Here is a 27,717-nt window from a genome sequence, read left to right as displayed (position 1 = left end):
GAGCACAAGTTGGCCATTCAGTTTGCTCTGCCATTCAACAAGATCATGACTGATTATACATCCTATTCTTTTCTCTTCAGTCTCTCACAACATAGAACAGTACACCACAATTTTATGCCAATCCCATTCTTCTTACATTCATGTCCCTATCTAAGAAACTTTTCAATGATCCTATTCTATGAGGCTCTACCAACACCACTGGCAATGCATTCCAGGCACCCACAACTCTCTATTTAAAAAAAAACTTACCCCTGATGTCTTCCTAAACTTTCATCTCCTCACCTCAAATGGACATCCTCTGGCATTGGCCAATGCCACCCTGGGGAAAATGTGCCGTAGCTATTTCTCCCTTCATCTTAAATTTAAAATTTGACATATAACATGATAACAGGCCCTTTCAGCCGAGGAGCCCATGCTGCCCAATTACACACTACAATGTCGATTTTTTTCTTTGAATGGTGGGAAGAAAGCAGAACACCTGGAATAAACCCATGCAGACACAGGGAGAATGTACACACTCCTTACAGACAGCACGGGATTCAAACCCCGGTCCCAGTTGCTGGTGCTGCACCATCCTTATACAGCTCGATTAAATCCCAGCTGTTGTTCCAATGACAAAAGCTGCAGCTTGGTCAACTTTGCTTCATAAAACATGTTCTCCAATCCAGGCAGCATCCTGGTGCATCCTTTCTAAAGTTTCTACATTCTTCATAATAATGAGGCAATCAGAAGTGAACTCATTACACAAAGTTCGGTCGAACCAGAGTTTTTTAAGCTACAACACAACCCATATAAACCATTTAACAATTACAGCACGGAAACAGGCCATTACGGCCCTTCTAGTCCGTGCTGAAACTCTTCCATTCTCCTAGACCCACTGACCTGCACTCTGCCTATAACCTTCCATACCCTTTCCATCTGTATAGCTATCCATTTTTTTTTCTTAAAATATTGTACCTACCTTTACTACTTCCACTGGAAGCTCATTCCACACAGACACCACTCTCTGAGTAAGGAAACTTCCTCTTGTGTTACACCTAAACTTTTGCCCCTTAACTCTCACCTCATGCCCTCTAGTTTGAATCTCCCCTATCCTCAATGGAAAAAGTCTATCCACATCTATTCCCCTCAAAATTTTAAAAACCTCTATCAAATTCACCCCTCAGCCTTCTATGCTCCAGGGAATTAAAAACCTAACTTGTTTAACCTTTCTCAATAACTTAGGTGCTGAAACCCAGGGATCATTCTGATGAAACTTCTCTGTATTCTATTTTGTTCACATCCTTCCTATAACTTGGTGGCCAGAACGGAACACAATATTCCAAATTTTCCCTCACCAATGGCTTGCACAATTTTAACATTACCTCCCAACTCTTATACTCTATGCTCTGATTCATAAAGCCCAAAATTCCAAAGGCCTTCTTCACTACCCTATCCACTGGAGATTCCACCTTCAGGGAACTGTGTACCAGTATTCCTAGATCTCTCAGTTCAATTACATTCTTTAACACCCTACCATTCACCATGTATGTCCTATTTTGATTAGTCCTACCAAAATGTAGCACCTCACATTTGTCAGCATTAAACTCCATTTGCCAACTTTCAGCCCATTCTTCTAACTTGCCCAAATCAAGTTTTGAAAATCTTCTTCATTATCCACAACCCCACCTATCTTAGTATCATCTGCAAACTTACTAATCCAATTTACCACCCCATCATCTAGATCAGGGGTATCAAACTCAAATTCACAGAGGGCCAAAATTAAAAACTTGGACTAAATCGTGGGCCAAACTAAATATTTATTGAAAATTTTCAACAACATGTGCATGTTTTCTCTTCTTTCAACATATGTAGTGTTAAACTTTTTCTTATTAAAATAAATGTTTAATAATAGTTTTGGTTAAACTCTTTCCAGAAGAAGCATTAACAAATGAGAAATAAAATATAAAGTTTGCTGTAAAACCAGACTTCTTTTCATCTCCTCCACCTTCTGGAGCTTTTGCTTCTCGTTCAGATCCTTATACCTGTCCTGGTGTTTCATTTCATAGTGTCGTCGTATGTTATATTCTTTAACTACAGACACGCTGGCTTCATACACAAGACAAACAGGTTTGTCTTTTAAAATGATGAACATATATAGTCTGCCTCCCACTTGTCTGGAAAGGTCCTGTTTTCTGTCTTTCGTTTGGCCATTTTTCGTAAGGGGTTTATTACATGCGAGTTCGGCGACAGGTCACAGATGCTAATGAAAGTAAAGAGAGGAGGTGGGGGCGATTAGCGGGCTGACGGGCCAGCGCCGACGCATTTGCAAAGCATTCTGGGATTTGTAGTATTAGCTGTGCATGCGCTATACTGGCGCGGCGGCCAGCGGGTCAGCTCTAATACATATTTGATATGATCTTGCGGGCCAAATATAATTATATCATGGGCCAAATTTGGCCCGCGAGCCTAATATAATTATATCATGGGCCAAATTTGGCCCGCGGGCCTGAGTTTGACATGTGTGATCTAGATCATTAATTTATATAATAAACAACAACTGACCCAGTCCAGATCCTTGAGGCACACCACTAGATACCGGCCTCCAATCTGACAAACATTTATTCACCTTCATTCTCTGACATCTCCCATCCAGCTGATTGACCTCAACCCTCCAACTAATGAAGGTCAGCACACCATACATCTTCTAAATCACCCTCACAAACTGCGCAGCATCCTTGAGGAATGTGTGAATGGACCCTAAAATTCCTCTATTCTTCCACACTGCAATATGCTGTGGACATAATGAATGATGGAGCTTCCACTGCCCAATCCAAGATAGAGAATCCCAAAGATTTAACACTAAGTAAACAAATTTCTCCATTTCTATTGTAAATTACCAATCCTTTATTTTGAGACTGTGATAGTTTCAACTCTTTAGCAAGATGAGACATGCATATTTATCCTGTCAATTAATTTTTTTTATTTTTTTGTACATTTCAAAGTTATCTCTCATTCTACTAAATTCAAGAGAATAGATGCTTAATCAATTTACTCTTTTTTAAAAATCTACAACTTTACACAATATTCCAGATGTGCCATTACCATGGCCCCAAATGGCTTTAGCCATTACTCAAATTGCTTGCAATAAATTAAACTTATCTCTTACTTCCCTAATTGCCTGTTGTATCCTCAAACTGACTTTCATTAGTCACTGAGGATCCTCTTCAAACAAGATTTTCCAGTCTCCCACTTTAAAAAGTAACCCATTGTTTTTTTTCTACCAAAGTAGATAACCACATATTTTTCAGATTATTTCTCATTTGCTACGTTGTTGCCTATCAGCTTATCTACACTCTTATTTAATGTTTTGCATTCTCATCTGTCTATATTTCCATTTAGTTTTGTCTTCAATAAATTGAGAAATGTTACATTTAGTCTCCTCATTCAAATTATCAATAATCAGGAAGACTGAAAAAAAGACGAGGTTGCTTTGGCAAACAATATGAAGGAAAATCCCAAGGATTTCTTCAGGTATATTAAGAGCAAAAGGATGATAAGGGACAAAATTGGTCTCTTTGAAGATCAAAATGGTCAGCTATGTATGGAGCCAAAAGAGAAGCGGGAGATCTTGAATGTTTTCTTTAAATCAGTATTCACTCAAGAAACAGGCACAGAGTTGTGGGAAGCAAGGAAAACAAGCAGTGAGGCCATGGAACCTATACAGATTAATTAAAGGAGGAAATGCTTGCAGTCTTAAAACAAATTAGATAAATTCCCAGGGCCTGACAAGATATTCCCTCGTGGAAAATTATAAATAAAATATTCCCCCCCGCCCCCCCCCCACCAACCCCAGTGCACCAGGTTTGGTTGGGAGGCTTGAGTTGAAGTGAGCCATGACCAACCCCTCAAAGCATAATAAAAGACTGATGTTTATTCATTTAGAAAATAATTGAGCAAAATAAACATTGATTGAGAAAGGGAAATTATGTTTGATAAATCTATTACGTTTTTTTGTAAGATTGTAGCAAATAGAAGAGATATGGAGCAACCAGTGAATTTGGGTATTTGGATTTTCAGAAGGCTTTCAAAACAAGTTAGAGCACATACACTTCGGGATAACCTGCTCGTGTGAATTGAATTTTTTTTCTAACTAGAAAAAAATGAGAAGCAATAAATGGGGTCATTGCCAGGCTGTGACTCATGGAGAACCATGAGGATAGGTAACTATTCACAATGTATAGAAAAATAGAAACATAGGACAATACAGCACAGAAACAGACCACATCAGCCCTTCTAGTCTGTGCTGAACCCTTTTTTTGCCTAGTCTGACTGACCTGCACCCAGCTCATAGCTTTCCATACCTCTCCCATCAATATACCTGTCCAAATTCTTCTCAAGTGCTAAAATTGAACTCCATAGATGAGCCCTCTGGTCTGACCTGCCTGAGCACAGCTGTGATATTTTCCCTGATGAGCAATGTCACTCCTCCCCCTTTCATATACCTCACCCCCCCCCCACCCCCACCACAATTCTATCGCATCTAAAGCAACAGAAAGCACGGAACATTGAGCTGCCAGTCCTGCCCTGCCTGCAACCAAGTTTCACTAAGGGCCACAATGTCATAATTCCACGTGCCAATCCATGCTATAAGCTCGTCTACCTTTCCGACGGTACTCCTTGCACTGAAATAGATGCACCTGAGGACATTTGCACCATATAAAACCCATTGACTTTGAACAGTGCATGCAATTTTCACATCATCTTTTCCCTCCTCCGGCACTCTGGTTCCCCTCTCCCCGCAAATCTAGTTTAAACCCACTGGAGCAGCATTACAAACCTTCTCACGAGGATATTAGTCCCCCTCCAGTTCAAATGCAAACCATCCTATCAGAACAAGCCCCACTTTGCCTGGAAATGATCTAGAAACCTGAAGCCCTCCCTCCTGCACCATGTCTTTAGCTACATGTTAAGCTGCATTATCCTCCTATTTGTAACCTCACTAGCACGGGTTGCAATCCTGAGATCACAAACCTGGAGGTTCTGTCCTTCAACCTAAAGTCTAGCTCCCAGAATTCTCCTTGCAGGACCTTCTCACCCTTCCTACCCATGTCATTGGTCCCCATATGAACTCTATAACAGTGGTCTCATGCTGCCTTTACTTGGAGCGAATTGATTTTTCTTATCAGTGTAATCACATACTCTGTAATTGTGTTCTTTATACAGCTGCATGTAATCCTAGAGATAGCCTGTTGGTCTGTTCACTGTACTAGATATTGTGACAAATAAACTTAAAACAGATTCCATCAGTTTCTCAACTACTGATGTCAGACTAACTGTCTTCTCTTTCTATCCTTTTGTATTTTACAGGATTCAGCACATTTTGTTTCTAAATCAGTATTGCTGCAACTGTTATCTGTATAATTCAATGCAATATTTCAAAACAGATATTTGCAATCATATGATTGACAATAGGAATGGAAGCCTTGTTCATATTTTACTTCGACTAATGAAGTGCTACAAAACAGTCTTCACATAAACCAAGGATTGTAAAGCACTTGTCCCAAATGATATTAAACAATAGAAGACCAACTCCTAACTGTATTCCAAATTTACCCTTGTGTTTGTGTGTTTTATGAGCCTCAAGGACCAAAAACCAGCAGCAACAGAAATTCACCAAGTCAATGAAATTGGTTTTATTTTCTTAACACAGACTAATAAGATCATTATTTAACTTGTCACGATTGAGTTACTTAACCCCCTCTGAATTCTAAGCGTGTGTGTGTGTGTGTGTGTGTGTGTGTGTGTGTGTGTGTGTGTGTGTGTGTGTGTGTGTGTGTGTGTGTGTGTGTGTGTGTGTTCAAGAGGTTCTTTTTTCACTGTCCAGTCATTTACTGTTCATTTCTCCAAGTTCACTGGTATCAGGTAGTTTTCAGTACTGTGCACAGAATGACCTAAACTATCTAATCTTATCCCTCCTTTTTAAATTTATATTTTATTAACTTATTCTGTTATATGTAATAATATCTGATTGCATCAGTCATGTCCAAATCTTATAAAATGATCATTGTCTGAATTTCTATGCTGTCTGCAGTAATTAACCTAATATATGAACACACGAGATACATGGAGCCACTGCAATGGTATGTTTCACACTTGTCATATACAATATGATCCAATGCAAGCTTCTTTATACTTGGAACAGGTAGAAGACAGAGAGTTGGGATAAATGGCTCGTTTTCTGAGTGGCAGGCGGTGACCAGTGGGGTGCCACAGGGATCTGTACTGGGACCCCAGCTGTTCACAATTTACATTAATGATCTGGATGAGGGGATTGGATGTAATATCTCCAAATTTGCAGATGACACTAAGCTAGGATGGGTTGTGTGCACGGAAGAGGGGGTTAGCAAGCTCCAGTGTGATTTGGATAAATTGAGGGACTGGGCAGATACATGGCAAATGCACTACAATGTGGATCAATGTGAGGTTATCCACTTTGGTAATACAAACCAGAGGGCAGATTACTATTTGAATGGCAATAGATTAAGAGATGGGGAAGTGCAGAGAGACCTAGGGGTACTTGTACACCAGTCTCTGAAGGCGAGCATGCAGGTACAGCAGGCGGTTAAAAAGGCAAATGGTATGTTGGCCTTCATATCAAGAGGGTTTGAGTATAGGAACAAGGATACCTTACTGCAGCTGTACAGGGCCTTGGTGAGACCCCACCTGGAGTATTGTGTGCAGTTTTGGTCACCTTATCTAAGGAAGGATGTTCTTGCAATGGAGGGAGTGCAGAGACGATTCACCAGGCTGATCCCTGGAATGGCAGGAATGACTTATGAGGAAAGATTGCGCAAATTGGGATTGTACTCCCTGGAGTTTAGAAGATTGAGAGGGGATCTCATAGAGACATATAAAATTCTGGCAGGACTGGACAGATTGGATGCAGATGGGATGTTTCCAATGATGGGAAAATCCAGAACACGGGGCCATGGTTTGAGGATAAGAGGTAAACCATTTAGGACCGAGATGAGGAGGAATTTCTATACCCAGAGGGTGGTGAATCTGTGGAATTCATTGCCACAGAGGGCAGTAGAGGCAGGTTCATTAAATATATTTAAGTGGGAATTAGATCTATTTCTTCAGTATAAGGATATTAAAGGTTACGGAGAGAAGGCGGGGACGGGGTACTGAACTTTAAGATCAGCCATGATCTCGTTGAATGGCGGAGCAGGCTCGAAGGGTCGAATGACCTACTCCTGCTCCTATCTTCTATGTCTATGTCTATGTCTATGTCTATGAAACAGGCATTACATTCAAAAGGCTCTTATGCCTTAACTTAAGTTATTATCAGTCAGGAAGGTATTTTTGGTGAGTGCAGAGGGATATTTTTTGTTCAATGGACACACAAGCAGATTTCCTTCAATCAGCAACCGAAGATTCTTTCTGAAGAAACATGCCTTCTTCCAGATTACTGGAAAGAGTTCTTCCCTTCCCCTATTTCAAGAGGAACACAACAACCAGCCATGATAGAGATTTTGAATAGGCTGAACTCAAAACCAGTCTTGAAATGAGGTTATTAAGCAGGCTTTTCACTTTGCCAGCCTTTCACTGACTGCACCAGCTTTTTATATCCCTCTCTTTTTGTTTCAGTTTCTGTAATGTGATGCTTGCTTGTGAAAAGTGACCTAAACTATCTAATCTTATCCCTCCTTTTTAAATATATATTTTATTAACTTATTCTGTTACATGTAATAATATCTGATTGTATCAGTCATGTCCAAATCTTATAAAATGATCATTGCCTGAATTTCTATGCTCTCTGCAGTAATTAACCTAATATATGAACACACGAGATACATGGAGCCACTGCAATGGTATGTTTCACACTTGTCATATACAATATGATCCAATGCAAGCTTCTTTATACTTGGAACAGCTAGGGTGGAAGTACATTTAATAATCAAGACCATAAATAAATACAGATACAGGTCATCCCTGACTTACAACCTATGTGATTATGACCGTCGGTACATTTGACCAAATTTTTAAAAAAAAAATGTAAATATAAAAATTACACTTTTGGGGTGAAAGTAGGGGCCTATCTATGGAAAATAGTACTTATGGCAGGAGTGGCCAACCTCTCATGAGAGCTGGCCACCATGTGGTTTTTCACGAATGATAAAATGGATACAATGAATTTCTGATGTACATCCATTTTAAGATATAACCAGTCTGTTGGAATGGAACATGATCCAAAGTGGAGGACAGCAAGTATTTGGCAAATTAATTTAACAGGCCCAAATGAATGTATGGGCTAACAGCACCGTTCCCTCTAAGCAGGGCACGTGCACACTTATTTCACAACCTGCACACAAAAGGTTAATTACCTAAAATAACATAGAATAAAATCCCAATTAAATAGCAACTTCATCGAATGCAATCACTCTTGTATTATATTCAAACATGCGAATACAGTTTTATTAACTATGAGAGAGATAGGCTGTGTCAAAATGATCTTTAAACAATTTCAAATTTACATTTGCACATAGATTGTCATCGGAAAATAATTTTCATGACATTTTTGCATACACTGACTAGTAAAAATTAGAGGGAACATTGGTTGACAGTTGTATTCGAAATTGCCTAAATTTGGTCATCTTCAAATACTTCCTTGTAAATAATAAAACTAACAATTAATTCGCACTAATTAATGAGTTAAACAAACTATAGTCCTAAAACTTTAAAAACGCACATGAAGGTTTATCTTGGCTTGGTCGATATTTCTTTCACATCAAGCTGCTTGTTGACCATTCCCATTGACCTCAAAATGGGCTCTATTCCCTTTGATTATTTCTGATGAGAAAGTAGGAGAGAATTATATCCTCCCCCACAAACGAAACCTCAGAAAGACACATTTTAAATATATAATTTCACTTTTGATGCATTTTTGAATAGACAACGTCCATGAAACTGTGGTGGTGCACATCAATGACGGAAGGAGAACCGGATCCAATGTTACAGCTGTCAAGATGGTGCCGCTGGTAGAGTCTTCTCCACCAGCCGGATCGGATCTGCATGTGTATGGAGCTGCGGGATGATGTCACCTCCAATCCGCGGGCCTTACAGGCGACCTTATAAGGTGCATTGCGGGAAGTTAGAATAAACAAATGAAGTGCAGGCGAACCAACTGAGTGTTGTCTCATTCTTTCACTCCATGTAGCTGCCACTACATTTGATGACCCTGACAGGTGCAGACGACTCTGGACTCAACAACATGGATGCTGCAGCAGTCAGTGCAGTCGCCCTCAAACTTCCAACTTTCTGGACCTACGCCCATGCACTTGGTTCAGGCAAGCTGAAGCACAGTTCCGGATAAAACAAATTACCTCAGACTCCACTAAGTACTACCATGTCGTCATCTCCCTGGACCCAGAAACCACGGTCAGAGTGGACAACCTCGTGCAAAACCCACCAGAGGAAGGCTAATACGCCACATTAAAGGCACTGCTCATCAGCACCTACGGCCTCTCTAGACACCAGCGAGCAGCCAGGTTTAGGCACCTGGATGGTTAGGGGGACAGAATGCCATCCACCCTTATGGATGAAATGCTCATGCTGGCCTAAGACTACAAGCCTTGTCTCATGTTTTAGTAGGCGCTCTTAGAACAGATGCCAGACAGCATCCAGGTGCTGTTAGCGGATGCGCATTTCAGTGACCCCCCCCACAAGGTCACAGCAAGAGCAGACATTCTATGGTGCACTAAATGAAAAAACGGATCTGCCATGCATCAGCTGACGCATACACATGGTGCCAAAGTCTTCTGGGGGATGGAGACCTTGTGGGGACTATCGCCGGCTCAATGATGCCACAACAATTGACCAGTACCTGGTCCCCCTCATCCAGACTTCACAGCCAATCTACAAGGAGCAAGGAGCTTCCCAAAAATCGACCTGATCTGGGGGTACCACTAGATCCCTGTGCATCCTAGCAACATCCCCAAGACAGCCCTCATCACTCCGTTCGGCATTTCAGTTCCTCCGCATGCCATTCGACCTCAAAAACGCAATGCAGACTTTCCAGAGACTCATGGATTCGGCCTGGATTTAGTTTTTATCTACCTAGTCGGCATCCTCCTTGCCAATCATTTGTGACATTAGGTTAATTACTACAGAGTAGCATCTACTCTGCCAGCGAATGAGTGTCCACGCCCTAGCCATCAACTCAGCAAAATGTCAGTTCAACCTAACAGTCATTAATTTCCTTGGGCACTGCATTGATCAAAATGGGATGGTCCCTCTTCCGAGAAAGGTTGAGGCCATTTGTAAGTTCTCCAAGCCAACTACGGTCAAAGGTTTGCAGGAGTTCATTGGGATGGTCAACTTCTACCATTTGTTCCTGCCGTCAGCTGCCAGGATCATGGGACCCCTTTTCAAACTGCTGTCCAGTCAGACCAAAGAACTCAGCTGGGATATGGAGTCTACCGCAGTTTTCAACCAGGCCAAAGACTGTCTGGCTAATGCCACCCTTCTAGTGCATCCATGTGTTGATATGCCCACCTACCTCACAGTCAATACATCCAAGCCAGCAGTCAGCTGATTGATGGAAATTGGAGACCAGTCGCTTTCTTCAGCAGATGTCTGTGACCCCCCCCAGAGCAGAAGTATAGGGCGCTCAACAGGGAGTTGCTAGCCCTCTACCTCACCGTATGCCATTTCTGCTAAGGACAGGATTTCACAGTTTTCACCGATCACAAGCCCCTCACTTTTGCCTTCACCAAGGTGTCAGACCCGTGGTCAGCAAGGCAGCAGCGTCACTTCTCTTACATCTCAAGCACATTTCCAGCAAGAACAAACTCGTGGCTGACGCTCTCTCCCATACGTCCGACCTGTTTGTGCACTCACTGTCCCATGGAATCAACTATACAGCACTCGCAGCAGGATGCCAAAACACCAGCCAACCGCTCAGGACTACAGCTGGAAGATGAGCATTTCAAGCCATGCAAAGGCACACTTCTGTGTGCCGACCTAGGCCCATTGTTCCCGCCGCATGGAGGTGTCCCTTATTCCATGCGCGATGTCCGTCCATCTGGGTGACAACTCACTGGTTGCAGACAGATTCATGTGGCATGGCCTGTGTAAATTGGTCGGCCACTGGGCCAGAACTTGCCTGCACTGTCAGACATCAAAGGTGCAGAGGCACGTGAAAGCCCCTCTTCATTCCTTCCTGCTGACCCACAGACAATTTGACTACAACCATGTAGACATCATCAGGCCACTGCCAGTTTCCAGAGGTGCCAAGTACCTGTTCACAATGGTGGACAGGTTCACTAGATGGCCAGAAGCTGTCCCACTGTCAGACACTTCTGTGACATCCTGCACTAGGACCCTCATCTCCAACTTGATAGCCCATTTAGGCCTTCCTTCCATTACCATGACAGGCCTATGGGTAGTACTGGCACAGCTCCTAGGGACTCAGTTACATCACACCATAGCCTACCACCCACAATGGTGGAAAGATTACATCAGCATTTGAAGACAGCCCTCATGGCATGGCTCCAAGGCCCAGATTGGGTGGACAAGCTGCCTTGGGTGCTCCCTGGCATCCACACAGTGCTGATGGAGGATTTGGCCAGGTCCTCTACTGAGCTCATCTATGGGGCCCCGCTGACAGTCCCAGGAGAGTTTGTGTCAGTGGCTTGCGGCCAGGAGAAAATACCTACTCCGCAGCTAACGCAAGAAGGTGGGCACCCTGGCTCCTGTTCCAACCTGACACCATGGTCCAGCTCCATTCTACGTCCTGAAGGATCTCAAAGACAGCAAATACGGTTTCATAAGGAGAGGTGCAAAATGGATGCCCCTTCAGCACCCATACGAGAATCCATACAAGGTGTTACAAGACAACAGGCTACGTGCCTTTTGGTTTTTGGGGGTAGGCAGGAAACATTCATGGTCAACTACCTCAAACCAGCACACCTTGACCAACCAATAACTGTTCCAACTCCATGGTGTAGAGGTCGGCCTCACAAATGTACGAAAGTTTACGGACTGTGGACTCAGTATCTCCAAACACAAGTTCTGGAGTGGTGTTACATAGAGGGCTGTACTGATCAACAAATGAACCGGGTCACGGAGGTGCAGGCTCGTACTTGGTGATGTCACAACGGTCCCAGTTGAGGTGTGGGGGTGCGCTGCTACAAAGGATCATGGGGGTCGTGCTGATAAGCTCTCAGAGAGTTCCAGTAAAATCAATTGGTTGGTTCAGCTCACTCAACTTCCATGCGGTTTTTCTTTCATTCACTGCACAGCACACAAACCATAATAATACACCCTTAAGAATATTGACATGGCCTTGCATTGATTGTTATTTGTAGCATAACAAGCAAGAAAACGCCCATCTTACTACACTTACTGACACAAATCCAATTTACAGTGGAACCTGTGAATTATTCAGCAAAACAGTTATACATTGCTCCTGTATACTGAATGAAAGATGCTTTAACATTTTGTGAAAATGATAATGGATTGCAGATGAAGAAAGGCAAACACAGTAAACAATAGCTCCCAATAACCAATCTCGCAAAGGTTCAGAAAAAATATTCACTTTCTGAAGACAGATCAATGCAAAATGAAAGCATTGCAGCAAATGTGTGTACAGTCAGGTGCTATAAATAACAATGAGTCAAAAAATTAGAAAACTCCATTTCAACAGAATTTATGATAATATCAAAATCTGCTGGGCAAAACTTCAAAAGGCTTCTTAAACTTACATTCATCCAAGAGTTTCATCTCAACCAACATATTAACATTTGCAATGGCGTGTAGCAATATAAAGTGTAGGATGCCTTTTTGAGTTCTCATGTCTCTTGAGTGGAAAGTGGAACCAAAAGCGAGCAATTTGGAATATGCAACAGACCCTTAATTCAATTCTGGTGAAACAGCGAAGCTGCAAAAAATGGGGAATGAGCCAACACCAAACAGTTCTGAGCACTTCTACTACTTAAAATTGGCATGCTCTCTCAGAGTTTAATTGATCTTTGGGATTAACTAAATTCTAGATTGATGCATAGAAATATCTAACAGTACATAGATTATCTTCTCATTTAAAATGTATTTTGGATTGCAGAATCTAAATTATTCTTCTGCTAAGATTCTTATTTTTTTCTCAAAAATTATTTTGAGCCTACATTCACAAATAAAATAAACAAACTTACCCTGATCACAGATGGAATTATTAGCCTTTTGTTTGACGTGTCCCTTTCTCCTTGGACTTGGTGTTCTAGAACCAGAGTTTTCTGAACAATAAGGTTCAGACAGGTATGATAAATTATCATAGTCATCTGAATAATACGAGTTAGTATTCCTGTCATCATCCACGCTTTTTTTAGTCTTCTCTTGATCTCCCAGAGCATTTTCACTTTTTCCACTTTGTTTAGTTGGTTTGTTTTCCTCTTTATTGTCATTTGTTACAAATTTTCTTTGGGTGCTAGCTCCAGACCAGAGACTTCTTTCAGCTTCTGAATCTACCGTATTTTCTTCATCATTGTATCCATTTTGGGAATCCATTTTAGTTCAAGATAGTTTTTCACTCAGGATCAACAGCCTAAATATTGAAAGCAAAAAATAAATATTCATCAAGTTAAATGGAACACACATACTTAAAGTTAGATACCACAGTGAAGGGAATTGGAAAATTATGTCTTAATGCTACTAATATCCTTACCAATGAAGTGCAGCAGTGAACCCATCCCTTGCTTCGACAAATTGATTTTACACAACAGTTTTTGAATGGACATTCTGAATAAGTTACAAAAAGAATGAAATTATAGCTACTTTCAGGTCTATGATATTTTCATTTAAGACACAGCATCAATCAATCAATCAATCAGGAACAATGTTAATCTGGTTTATTGGGTCTGTCAGGTGGCATGACCAGCTGGTCCTGATCCATGTTTGATCCTGATCCAGGGTGTTGTCTGACCAGAGTTTATAAACTCAGCAACTACAGGTTTCCTCCACCTGCCCAGTTACATCTCAATGATTTGTGTTATGGCTAACTAGTTATTGTAAATTATGCCTTATTGTATGTTAATTATATAGCTTTTATATAGTGCAATACAGAATGAGAGTCATATACAAATTATACATTGTCATACAATTCTCAAAAAAGTGAAAAATCCTTCTGAGAATTTAACCTCATATTCTAATATAGAGATATAACCATATAACCATTTACGGAGCAGAAACAGGCCATGTCGGCCTTTCAAGTCCACACCGGTTCATTTGAAAAATTCCACTAGCTTAAACCTCCCGCTCACCGCCACGTGATGTTCAGGTTGAAATTTTTTGATGCATTGATAAACATATCCACATTGTGATTGTCTGAATAGACCAATCTCTTCTTGTTGTAGAAAAAACAAAACAACATAGAAAAAAGGAAGCACCACCCCCACCCCCCCAATTAAACAGACACCAGCAAATAAATTGTAAAGAATCGAGCATCAGCTCTCCGATAGAAAATCCCCAGAGAACTCCCGTCTAAGTAATCAAATTATGATAATCGTCCAAGAATGGCCCCCCCCATCTTGTCAAATTTAACCTTGATCTCTAACATTATATCTAATTTTATCCAAACTCAAGCAAAACATAACATCCTGTAACCATTGCATGCGAGTTGGTGCTATGCTGTCTTTCCATCTTAACAAAATTGCTCGTCTGGCCATCAATGAAGTTAAGAGCTTCTATTCTTTTGTGAGTTGAATTCAAAGAAATCCTCTCTTCTGGACAATAACCAAATAAGCAATAAAAGGACATACCTTATTGTATGTTAAATGGCAAAAAAAAATCTAAGGGGTGTTGATTGATCCATGTAAGAGAAATTAAATTGCAGGGATACAGAAAAATAAAGAAAGAAACATGGGGACCAATGGAATTGATGTCTTGACAACTGGCATGGATCTGATGGGTTGAATACCTTTGTTCTGTGTGATAAGGTAATCAAGCAACATGATAAATTCAGTAATCTGTTTACACCCAGCTACCTCCCATTCACAGCAGTATGATAATGAACTGAACTTTTATTGTAGTGAAGTAATGGATAGATATTAGGAATAAATATGGACAGATATTTTCTCATACTTTGATGAAGGACTCAAGCCCGAAACATCAGTTCTGTATCCTTGCCTTTGCTACATAAAGGACACTATTTAAGCTTCTCCAGCATTTTGTGTTTTTACTTGACAGATAACATTCAATTGTTTTTTTAATTGTTCACTTGAAAATGCAAGTTAGATTTTGATTAAAGGCTCATCCAAAATATAGCATCTGAAACAGCTCTTCCTCACAACTATATATCAAAACATGCTGGACAAAACTTCAAAAGCCTGTCTGGATTTTCAAGCTTAAGACATTGGAGTTGATATTAATAAGTGTCCAAATCATGGCTATATTTAAATATGTGAAGAACATTAAAATAAATTTTTTAAATTTCAAAGTTGTGAATTATAATTCAAACCAAACCGCAAGCAATATTGAGATTTGTTGATGAAATAGTACAATTAATTATAATCTATGATATGCAGTCAAGATAGAGCTGAGATGGAAAAGAAAAAAATACATTTGTTTCGCAAGTCTCACAAAATAATTTTGTCTGCAATTCCTTTTTATTCTTTCAGGTTTGGACTAGCAAGAGAATAGCTACGTCATATACCCTAGACTGCCGGAGCAATACTCAGCCATTAGAAAATTCATTTGCATCAGAGATTGAAGACATTTCACTGGAAGAAGTTTCCATTTTTCCAATGCGAAGTGTTAGTTGAAAGAAAAACAAAAGGCATAATGCACCTTATCATTAGTTTCATGTTTTATTTTTGCAGATTATGCAAGAATTTCCCCCCCCCCCCCCCCCCAGAGGATTAAGAATATCAAACACAAAGACTACCATCATATGGTAGACCCTATACAGTATTAGGAAACTGCCACATTGGCCATTGAAGTTTTTAAAAAGTTTGCTGGCCTTTTTAAAAAAAAATCAAAAAACTCGCAATGCCAAACAAAAAGTGCATAATGCCACCAAAATGAGGTTTGCAGCAGTGAAAGGTTTAAGAGGGCATACTTTATGTTATTTTTACTCTACACTCACAGTTGGTAGCAAAGTTCAGTTCCAATATAATCTATAAATTCATTGTCATTACCACCATTGATGGCCAAATGACAGGAAATGAGTCACAATGTAGGATGGAAATTGAGAATCTGTGTGATGCCAGAACAACAGTCTTGCTTTTAATGTCAGCAAGAACAAGGAGTTAACTGCAGACTTTAGGAAGGGGATGTCAACAGACCACGAACTTGCCTTCACTGACAGGAGAGCGAAGGTCTTCATGTCCATGAGAGTCCAAACATTGGAGGACCTCTCCTGGAACCAGCACAGAGGTAACTGTGAAGAAGGCATACCAACGTCTTTACTTCCTAATAAGTCTGAGATTTGTCAAGTCGTCAAATACTCTCCACATATTACCAGAAGTTTGATAGGAGTATACTGACTAGTTGCATCACAGCCTGGTTTGGAAATCTGTATGCCCATGAAAGCAGAAGGTTACAGAAAGTGGCAAACATAGCCAAGTCCATCAGTGGTATGTCCATCAGGGGACATCTATGTGAGATGCTGCTTCAAAATGGATGCCAAAAATCATAAAGGACCCCCATCATCTGAGTCACAATCTCTTACTGCTACCTTCAGACAGATGCTGGATTTCAGGCTTCTGCACCTCTTGGTTCAAAAACAGTTTTAAATCAATGTTTTTCAGGCTCATAAACCTCCTTGTACTTCCCCAAACATAAACCACCCATAACCATCAAAAGATCTGTCTGCATGACTGAAACATATTTTTTTCTGGCACTAACAACAAATGTGAATATTTATCTATTCTTTCATATCTGTCATCTCTTGTTCTGTCTTAATAGTTGTGGTCATCTAATTTTTCACTTTTATAGTTGGTGTGCATTTTGTACATTTTTGACTGCAACAAGAAAGAATTTTGGTGCATCTGGTAATTGTATTTATGTAAAGGTAAAAAAGTAAAGGTTCCATTATTGTCACATAATACTACATTTTGAGTGCAACATACAGAAAAATCTTTAACCTTTGTCTACTGTAAGGCAGAGTCGCCACTTTTGTCCAGCGCCCCTCACAGAAACTTACAGCACCTCGTGTTCCTAGTATATGACAATAACCTCACATTGAAGTGAGATATTATGTGGATGACCACGCTGAATTATTTATTAGCCCTAGCCCCATCGTCTCCACCCAGACCATTGCCCTCCCATCCATAGAGTTATCCAATCTGATCTTAAATGTCGCAATCAGACCCACATCCACCATTTCTTCTGAAAGCTCGTTCCAAATTCTCACGACCCTCTGAGTAAAGATTCCCCTAATGTTCTCCTGAAACATTTCACCCCTAACCCAAGCCCTCTAATTCTTATTTCACCCAACCTCAGTCGAAAAACCCCGATTGCTTTTACCCCATCTTGAGTACTCATAATTTTGTTCATCATTTTGTATAATGAACTAAAAGATAAAGTTCAAAGGGACAAAATTGAAGCAAGAGTCAAAGAAGGTAGTGTTGCTCTCTTGTCTTCAGATTCGGGATACATTAACTGATGTTAGCCAGATTCAAATTAGTTAAATGAATATGTAGGATTGAAGATTCAAAGTTAGTAATGCTGGAGGTGCTCACAATTCATTAAATGACTTGCTGCTGGACTTAGAAATAAGGACATCACTCTAGACACCCTGGAATGATGACATTTGATAAACATTCTTTGGTTTTGATCAGTAAGAATTTATGGTCTTCTCTGAAGAGCTCTGTGGCCCGTTAAGAGACATCAGGCAAAAAGATTTAATGAAGGATGGGTTAAATGGAACTCTCATTCCGATTTAATATTCTACTCTACATAGTGACCAACACAGGAGAGGAGGAGAATTAAATATGAAAAAAAAATTCAAAGTGGTAATATGCCTACCAGAACTTCCAGGAGGTTAGATAGGATTTCATTTTTATTCACAGTGATGCGGACAGTCATTATATATATTATTTTGCTTGCCTCATTATCGGTTTTATGGAGTATCCACATAGAAAATCCTAGTGATGGTCTACCCCTAATATCTACCCCTAATAAATGGATTGCTAAGCTATATCAGAGGATAGTTAAGAGTGCACCACATTGCTGTGAATCAGGAATTAACCAGACTAGGCAAGGATGGCAGATTTCCTTCAGCCAAAGTAAGTATTTGATTTGCAGAGTTTTACTGAAACCCGGTAGTTTCAGACATTACAGTTCTAAATAAATACATTTGGGGCAGAAAGCAAGTTAAAATTTAACAGCTATCATGGAAGGACTTGAAGTCAAGACTTCAGAGTATCAGTCCAAAGCACTATTATTAAACCAATAACCTAATTATTATGCTGTGCTAGCACTACAAAACCAAGTGTTTCAGTCTATCAAGCCAGGTCTAGAGTTCACAAATTTAACACAGATAAAACTGCTTTCATTCTTCATCAACTGGCTTTCTGGTTTTCCTTTATTGTTCATACTGTTCTCAACATTGATAGCCTTGTTAGGAAAGCATACCAAACTTTAGAGTGCATGAGGCTGACAGGTGAGGAGTGATCGCATGAAAGTATATAAAATTATAAGAAATAGATTGGATGCAGAGTTTTTTTGTGTAGTTAGGGAATCAGTACCCTGGATGAGACATATAAGGCAATCGAACAACTGAAAAGTGGCAAAGCAGCAGGTATGGATGGAATCCGCCCAGAAGTCTGGAAGGCTGGCAGCAAAACTCTGCATGCCAAACTGCATGAGTTTTTCAAGCTTTGTTGGGACCAAGGTAAACTGCCTCAGGATCTTCGTGATGCCACCATCATCACCCTGTACAAAAACAAAGGCGAGAAATCAGACTGCTCAAACTACAGGGGAATCACGTTGCTCTCCATTGCAGGCAAAATCTTCGCTAGGATTCTACTAAATAGAATAATACCTAGTGTCGCCGAGAATATTCTCCCAGAATCACAGTGCGGCTTTCGCGCAAACAGAGGAACTACTGACATGGTCTTTGCCCTCAGACAGCTCCAAGAAAAATGCAGAGAACAAAACAAAGGACTCTACATCACCTTTGTTGACCTCACCAAAGCCTTCGACACCGTGAGCAGGAAAGGGCTTTGGCAAATACTAGAGCGCATCGGATGTCCCCCAAAGTTCCTCAACATGATTATCCAACTGCACGAAAACCAACAAGGTTGGGTCAGATACAGCAATGAGCTCTCTGAACCCTTCTCCATTAACAATGGCGTGAAGCAAGGCTGTGTTCTGGCACCAACCCTCTTTTCAATCTTCTTCAGCATGATGCTGAACCAAGCCATGAAAGACCCCAACAATGAAGACGCTGTTTCCATCCGGTACCGCACGGATGGCAGTCTCTTCAATCTGAGGCGCCTGCAAGCTCACACCAAGACACAAGAGAAATTTGTCCGTGAACTACTCTTTGCAGACGATGCCGCTTTAGTTGCCCATTCAGAGCCAGCTCTTCAGCGCTTGACGTCCTGCTTTGCGGAAACTGCCAAAATGTTTGGCCTGGAAGTCAGCCTGAAGAAAACTGAGGTCCTCCATCAGCCAGCCCCCCCACATCTCCATCGGGCACACAAAACTCAAAACGGTCAACCAGTTTACCTATCTCGGCTGCACCATTTCATCAGATGCAAGGATCGACAATGAGATAGACAACAGACTCGCCAAGGCAAATAGCGCCTTTGGAAGACTACACAAGAGTCTGGAAAAACAACCAACTGAAAAACCTCACAAAGATAAGCGTATACAGAGCCGTTGTCATACCCACACTCCTGTTCGGCTCCGAATCATGGGTCCTCTACCGGCACCACCTACGGCTCCTAGAATGCTTCCACCAGCGTTGTCTCCGCTCCATCCTCAACATCCATTGGAGCGCTTACATCCCTAACGTCGAAGTACTCGAGATGGCAGAGGTCGACAGCATCGAGTCCACGCTGCTGAAGATCCAGCTGCGCTGGATGGGTCACGTCTCCAGAATGGAGGACCATCGCCTTCCCAAGATTGTGTTATATGGCGAGCTCTCCACTGGCCACCGTGACAAAGGTGCACCAAAGAAAAGGTACAAGGACTGCCTAAAGAAATCTCTTGGTGCCTGCCACATTGACCACCGCCAGTGGGCTGATATCGCCTCAAACCGTGCATCTTGGCGCCTCACAGTTTGGCGGGCAGCAACCTCCTTTGAAGAAGACCGCAGAGCCTACCTCACTGACAAAAGGAAAGGAGGAAAAACCCAACACCCAACCCCAACCCACCAATTTTCCCCTGCAACCGCTGCAATCGTGTCTGCCTGTCCCGCATCGGACTTGTCAGCCACAAACGAGCCTGCAGCTGACGTGGACTTTTTACCCCCTCCATAAATCTTCGTCCGCGAAGCCAAGCCAAAGAAGAATCAGAGGACATGGGCTTTACACAAAGGGGAATAGATTTAACAGGAATCTGAAGAGTAAATTTATAAAAAGAGAGTGGAGTGTGTATGGAACAGGCTGCTGGAGGTAGTGGTTGAGGCAGGTGCAATTACAACAATAAAAGTTATTGGATGAATAGAATAAATTTAGAGGGGTATGGACAAAACGCAAACAGGTGGAATGAGTCGGCGTGAGCAGGCTGGGCCAAAGGGAAATCAGAATCAAAATTTATTGTCATGAACATGTCACAAAATTCGTTGTTTTGTAGCAGTCTCATCAGTGGAAATATTTATATAACGACCTTACAAAATAAATTTTAAAAATTGTGCAAGAAAAAGTCAAAGTAAGGCAGTGTCTGTGGTTCATTGTTCACTCAGCAATCCGATGGAAAGGATGGGGGGGCGGTGGAGAAAAGCTGTCTTTGTGCTTGTCTTCAGGCTCCTGTACCTTTTTCCCCCATTGATAGCAGAGTGAAGAGGGCGTAGTGGGGGACCTAGAGATAGAGACTGCTTTCATAAGACACCATCTCTTGCAGAGGTCTTTGATGGAGTGGAGACTGCTGCCCATGATGTCGCAGGATGTGAACAACCCTCTGGAGTGTTTTTTTTTCTTGCCCTGAGCATTGGCACCTCTGTACCAGACAGTGATGCAATCAGCCAAAATGCTCTCCACAGTACACCTATAGAAGTTTGAGTCTTCAGTGACATACCAAATCTCCTCCAACTCCCCACTAAGTATAGCCACTGGCAAGCTTTCTTCATGATAGCACCAACATTGGCATGGAAGCTCCAGGACAGATTCTTGGAGATGCAAGAATCTCCAAGACTTTTTCCATTTTTATGCTTTTAGAGTTCTACATGTCCATATTTTTAAAGATTCCATGTAGTAGGACTCTAAAAACATAGAATGGAAAAAGTCCCTTCAGGACCAACCTGGTACCATCAGTCAATTACACTGGACAACAAAGATTTTTCTTCCTGAATGCTTTTGGGTGCATTTTATGGATTTTGGGCTGCTGATCACAAATATCACCTGAAAATGTTCCTATCACAAACTCTGTTTTTTTTTTAGATACAATCTATTTTTGTGATTTCCTGTCATATTTAAAATCTACTTCAAACATACAAAACCATGAAGTGTGACGTGTCATTGAAAATTCATTTTCAGCATTTGCACTTGAACTTCTTCCCTGGTAATCTTGGTGCAGTCAGTAACGAATGTGGCGAAAGACTTCACCAGGACATTGCGACAAGCAAAATAACAATAGTTTAGTGGCACAGGAAATAAATAGAGATAAGTGAGGCATGTAATAATGATACAGCAGTAGTCATGGGGGACTTTAACTTCCACATAGATTGGGAAAATTAAGTTGGTCGTGGGAGTCTAGAAGAGGACTTCATAGAATGCATCCACCATAGCTTTGTTGAGCAGCATGTTAAGGAATCCACAAGAGAAAATGCTCTCCTGGATCTAGTGTTGTGCAATGAGATAGGTAGAGTAAATTATGTAATAGTCAGAGACCATTTGGGAAATAGCGATCATAGTATGATTGAATTTCTCATTCAGATGGAAGGGGAAATATTTAGATCTAAAACTAATATATTATGCTTAATCAGGGGTGACTACCATAGGATGAGGGAGGAATTGGGCAGAGTGGACTGGGAGCACAGGCTAATTGATGAAACAGTTGAGGAACAGTGGAAGATTTTCAGAGAAATATTTTGTAATGCTCAACAAAAATATATTCCGGTCAGGAAAAAGGGCAGCAAGGGAGGGAAAAATCAACCGTGGTTAACAAAGGAAATAAAGGAGAGTATAAAATTGAAGGTGCAGGTGTACAAAGCTGCAAAGAGCAGTGGGAAACTGGAAGATTGGGAAAACTTTAAGAGACAAGAAGGGGTTACAAAGCAGGTAATAAGAAATGGTAAAAAGGATTATGAAAGTAAATTGGCACAAAATATAAAAACAGAAAGCAAAAAAATTTATAAATATATAAAACGGAAGAGGGTGGCCAGAGTTAACATAGGACCCTTGGAGGATGAGAAAGGAAAACTGGTAGCAAAAAACGAGGAAATGGCCGAGGCATTAAAAAAATATTTTGTGTCAGTCTTCACGGTGGAAGACATGTCCAGCATGACCAAGTGTGGAGTTAAGGATGTGAATGTTGGGGAAAGCCTTGATAAAATAGTTGCTACAAAGGAAGTAGTGATGGAGAAACTAATGGGACTAAAGCCAGACAAATCACCTGGTCCTGATGATATGCATCCAAGGGTTCTGAAGGAAATGGCAGAAGTTATAGTTGATGCATTGGTGGTCATATACCAAAATTCCTTGGATTCTGGGCAGGTCCCGGCAGACTGGAAGACAGCAAATGTCACGCCACTTTTTAAGGGATGTAGGCAGAAGACTGGAAATTATCGGCCAATTAGCTTGACGTCTGTAGTTGGAAAAATGCTTGAAGCCGTCATTAAAGATGAAATAGTGAAACTTTTGGAACGGAAGGGTTCAATCAGGCAGACGCAGCATGGTTTTCGAAATGGAAGATCTAGTTTGACAAACTTGTTAGGATACTTTGAGGATATAATGGGTGTGGTGGATAGAGCGGAACAGGTTGATGTTGTATATTTGGATTTCCAGAAAGCGTTTGATAAGGTGTCGCACAAGAGACTTAACAGTAAGTTAAAGGAAAGTGGAATACGGGGAAGTCTATTGGCCTGGATTGAAAATTGGTTGTCTGACAGGAGGCAGAGAGTCGGGATAAATGGGAGTTTTTCAGGTTGGCAGAGAGTGGTAAGTGGGGTGCCGCAGGGGTCAGTGTTAGGCCCACAACTGTTCATCATTTACATTAATGACTTGGAGGAGGGGACAAAATGTGGTGTAGCCAAGTTTGCGGATGACACCAAATTGAGTGGAAGAGTAAATTGTAATGAGGATGTGGAGAGTCTGCAGAGGGATATAGTTAAGCTGAATGAGTGGGCAAAGGTCTGGCAGATGGAGTACAATGTTAGTAAGTGTGAGGTTATCCACTTTGGCAAGAAAAACAAAAGAGCTGAATATTATTTAAAGGGTGAAAAACTACAGCATGCTGTTGTGCAGAGGGACTTGGGAGTGCTTGTGTATGAATCGCAAAACGTTAGGTTGCAGGTGCAGCAGGTTATTAAGAAGGCAAATGGAATGTTGGCCTTCATCGCTAGAGGAATTGAATTCAGGAGTAGGGAGGTAATGTTGCAACTGTATAAAATACAGGTGAGACCGCACCTGGAGTACTGTGTCCAGTTCTGGTCTCCAAATTTGAGGAAGGGATATACTGGCTTTGATGACGGTCCAGAGGAGGTTTACTAGGTTCATCCCTGGATGAAGGGGTTGACTTATGATGAAAGAATAAATCGTCTAGGATTGTATTCGCTCGAGTTCAGAAGAATGAGAGGAGATCTTATAGAAACATATAGGATTCTGAAGGGTATGGATAGGATAGATGTATGAAGGTTTTTTGAGCTGGCCGGGGAAACTAAAACGAAAGGACACAGTCTCAAGATTTGGGAGAGTAGATTTAGGACAGAAATGAGGAAGAATAGTTTTTCCCAGAGTGTAGTGAATGTTTGGAATTCTCTAACCAGGGAAGTGGTTGAGGCTGCCTCATTAAACCTATTTAAAATTCAGTTAGATAAATTTTTACATGATAGAGGAATTAGGGGATATGGGGAGAAGGCAGGTAGGTGGAGTTAGGTCATAAATTAGATCAGCCATGATCGTATTGAATGGCGGAGCAGGCTCGATGGGCCATTTTTGGCCTACTCCTGTTCCTACTTCCTATGTTCCTATGTTCCAATGCTAGTCGACCATTGTTGGATACTGATAAGAGCGGTATCAGATGCTGTGTACAAACAAAAATCAGTTGTGAAACATTTTTACATCAGTTGAACTAATGCAATGTGTAAGCATCATTATGCGATTAAACCTGTTAATCCAATAAAAGTTCATTTGAATTTCAAATACAGCAAATCTGAAATTATCCTTGTGCCCAACTTGAAACACAGATCACCATTGAATTATGATGAAACTGTTAACTACATTGTTAATTTTTCTTCCATGATCCCTATTTGCACATCTACAAAATTATTCTTAAATTAACCAACCTTTTAACGCTGCCATCCACCCAGGTTTCTCACAAAACTATCGTTATTCAAACAACAATCACCAGCCCCTTCCACATTTCTCTCCAGGAAACATATTTATTGTCAATCTTGGAATTCAAATTCCAATTGTAAATTAGTGCACTGCTTTCATGACTTTGACTAAAATTTGGTTTGCAGGTGGAAGCACTATATCCAGTCGAACAAACTTATTTTCAAAAATAAAGATATGGCTTTTAGTGCCAAATTATACGGCGATCTTTTCCCCCAATCACTTGGAAAACTTATTTGAAGAGCAACCTACATTGTTTCATTTTTTCTTTTTAAAAAAAAACTCTTAGGTTTTTTTAATATTTGGTTCTTCATGCCTTGTAGCCTTAAAACAGCTAAAATTTCTTCCAATCATACAAAGTGAGCCAATTTCAAAATGCACTATTCTACCAATTCTCTTTCACTCAGCAGTCACTGTTCTTGGGTTGAACTTGCCTGTTCACAATCTCCAAATCACTTTGGACTATCTAAACTGTTGATTTCTTCATTTGAGAGAAAAACTTCAATCAATATAAAATTACTTGATCATTTTAAATTCCAATCTTTGCAAGTCTCAGCTACTTCAATATTCTATTTAGCTTCAATCCTCCTTGCCCAACATATTCAAGTTCAAGCTTGCACAAGTACAACCTGACAAAACAGCATTCTCCAGTCCTCAGTGCAAAACATGCGAACACACAAGACATCACACACATACAGATAAGCATTACACATGCAAGGCAAATATGCATATATAAAAGTAAATAGTATCTTCTTGGTTAGTCTGAGCATAGCATTCTCACTGTCAGTGGGAAGAAGCTGTTTCTGTCTGGTGGTGCAGACTCTGATACTCCTGCATCTCATTCCTGAAGGGCGTAGCTGAAAGATGCTGTGTGCAGGGTGGTAGGGTTCTTCAACTATTTTGCACACTCTCCGAAGCAACTGCACCACACGATGATACAGCTGGCCAGGATGTTCTCGAGATGACTCCTGTAGAAGGTTGACATAATGGTGGGCAGTAGCCTTACTCACTTCAGTCTTCTCAGAAAGTGCAGTCTCTGTTGCACCTTCACAGCAGGTGAGAATAGATCACATATTCAGTGCACTCCAAGAAACTTAGTGCTCGCTAGTCTCTCCACGACTAATTTATTAATGTGCAGTGGAGGTTGGTCATTCCATGTCCTTCTGAAGCCCACAATCATCTCCTTCGTCTTGTCCACATTGAGATTCAGGTTTTTTTTTTAATATACTCGCACAATATCACAATATTTTCCACCTCTTCTCTGTAGTGTAACTCATCGTTGTTGCTGACGAGGCCAATTACTTGATGACTCTGTTGGAGGTAGAACTGGCGTTTCAGTCAAGGATCAGCAACGTAAAAAAGAGCAGGCTGAGCACAAAATACTCTGAGGTGCTCGACATTTACTAGTGATCTGGATGGACTGTGGTCTTTCCGCAAGTCCAGAATCTAGTCCCATAGAGGACATCTTCTCTACCAGCCTCTGGGGAATGACTGTATTAAAAGCCGAGCTGATAAACAGCAGCCTGGCATACGAGGCATCATTCTCCAGATAGGTCAGAACGGAGTGTTGGGATAAAGCTATAGCATCATCAGTGGAACAATTTCTTCTATAGGTGGATTGAAATAGGTCCAGCGTCTCTGGGAGGTGGGCTTTGATGTGTTCCATCACCACATGCCCAAAGCATTTCTTAATGGTGGAAGTCAATGCCATAGGGTGGTATTCATTGAGGTCTATTACAGTTGTTCTGTTTGCTACTAGAATGATGGTGGCAGTCTTGAAATACACAGGGACATTGGACTGCTGCAGTGAGGTGTTGAAGATGTCTGTAAAGACTTTCGTCAGTTGGTCTGCACAGTCCTTCAGTAGGTTGTCTGGTCCCACTTTCTTGTGAGAGTTCACCTTGAATAGGCTTCTCTGCACCTTGACCTCAGCTATGCAGGGGGCCTGTTCATCCTGATCATGGACCTTTCTTCAGAGTCAGTTTGTTCTTCTCATCAAACCGTGAATAGAAAAAGACATTCAGTTTGTCTGGAAAGGAGGCATTGTTGTCTTTAACAAACAAGTGATCCTTTATGGTCTTGATGTCACTAGGGTTGCAAATCTGACTATGGATATTCAGTGTGTATCAATGCTTTGCCTTCTCGATTGCATGGGAGAGTTCAGCCTTTGCTGATCTTGGTGCCATCTTGTCTCCTGTCCCGAAGGCAACATCACGAGCTCTGAGAAATGCCCAGACCTCTGAACCATGGTTTCTGGTTAGGCCTGTTTGTGAAGCATTTGATCTCAGTGACATCCTTAATGCACTTGCTGATGTAGCCAGCCAATGAGCTCTTGTTGTAAGTGGTCGCCTCCTTGAAACAGCTCCAGTCCATGGTCTCAAAGCAGTCCTGTAGTGCTTCTATGCCACCACCTGTTTACCCCCACCCCACCTGATCTCTCTGCAAACTGGCTAAGTTTGTTTTGCCAGTTCTTTATCTGCTGAGGTTAGCAGGATGGAGCTGTGATCCATGTAACCTCAGTGGGGGTGAGGGGCAGCCTTGTACACACCAGGGATGTTAGCGCACACCTGATCCAGGGCATTCTCTCCTCTGGTAGTGAAGTTGATGTGCTGTTGAAACTGTGATCAGGTAGCCAGGAAGTGTATAGAAGTTTTGTGGAAATCTAACTCCCAACTAAACACCACATGATGGAATATGAAAATGCAGAGTTACATTCTTCTTCTTTGGCTTGGCTTCGCGGATGAAGATTTATGGAGGGGGTAAAAGTAAGAGTTACATTACCCAAGAGAAAAATCACAGACAATCTAAGGAAAAACATTCGTTGGAGTTTGTCAACCTTGCTTGAAATATATTGGCACTCAAATAGATTAGTCCTCCCCCACCCCTCTCAAAATAGGGATACTGTTATAATCCGTCCCTTGCAGGGAAAGGAGTGTGACTAATGAAACCAGATATGCCGCAGATGGGATGTGTTTTCTTTTCAGTTATTTTGGGTTCTTTTCAGTTTTTCATCTTTGTT

The 27,717-nt window shown here is 41.2% G+C and overlaps 1 protein-coding gene across 8 annotated transcripts in view; it reads right to left on the bottom strand.

Moving 5' to 3' along the window:
* The window catches only part of lca5 (lebercilin LCA5), a 107,830-nt gene that overhangs the window by 75,701 nt on the left and 4,412 nt on the right, over positions 1–27,717 (bottom strand). For 5 of the 8 annotated variants that reach the window (XM_069887407.1, XM_069887412.1, XM_069887408.1 and 2 more), the window contains 2 exons: positions 13,703–13,776; positions 13,194–13,582 (listed from right to left, as the gene is read on the bottom strand). In XM_069887407.1, coding sequence (XP_069743508.1) covers positions 13,194–13,545 — 352 coding nt within the window. In that variant the 5' untranslated portion in view covers positions 13,546–13,582; positions 13,703–13,776. Of the gene's footprint in view, positions 1–13,193; positions 13,583–13,702; positions 13,777–27,717 lie in introns of those variants that run through there. The other 3 variants (XM_069887411.1, XM_069887410.1, XM_069887415.1) reach the window with 2 other exon arrangements.

This window comes from Narcine bancroftii, chromosome 6 (genome assembly GCF_036971445.1).
Source record: "Narcine bancroftii isolate sNarBan1 chromosome 6, sNarBan1.hap1, whole genome shotgun sequence".
In the NCBI taxonomy this organism is placed as follows: Eukaryota; Metazoa; Chordata; class Chondrichthyes; order Torpediniformes; family Narcinidae; genus Narcine; species Narcine bancroftii.
Note: the sequence above shows the minus strand (reverse complement) of the source record. Positions and strands in the feature narration are given on the sequence as shown.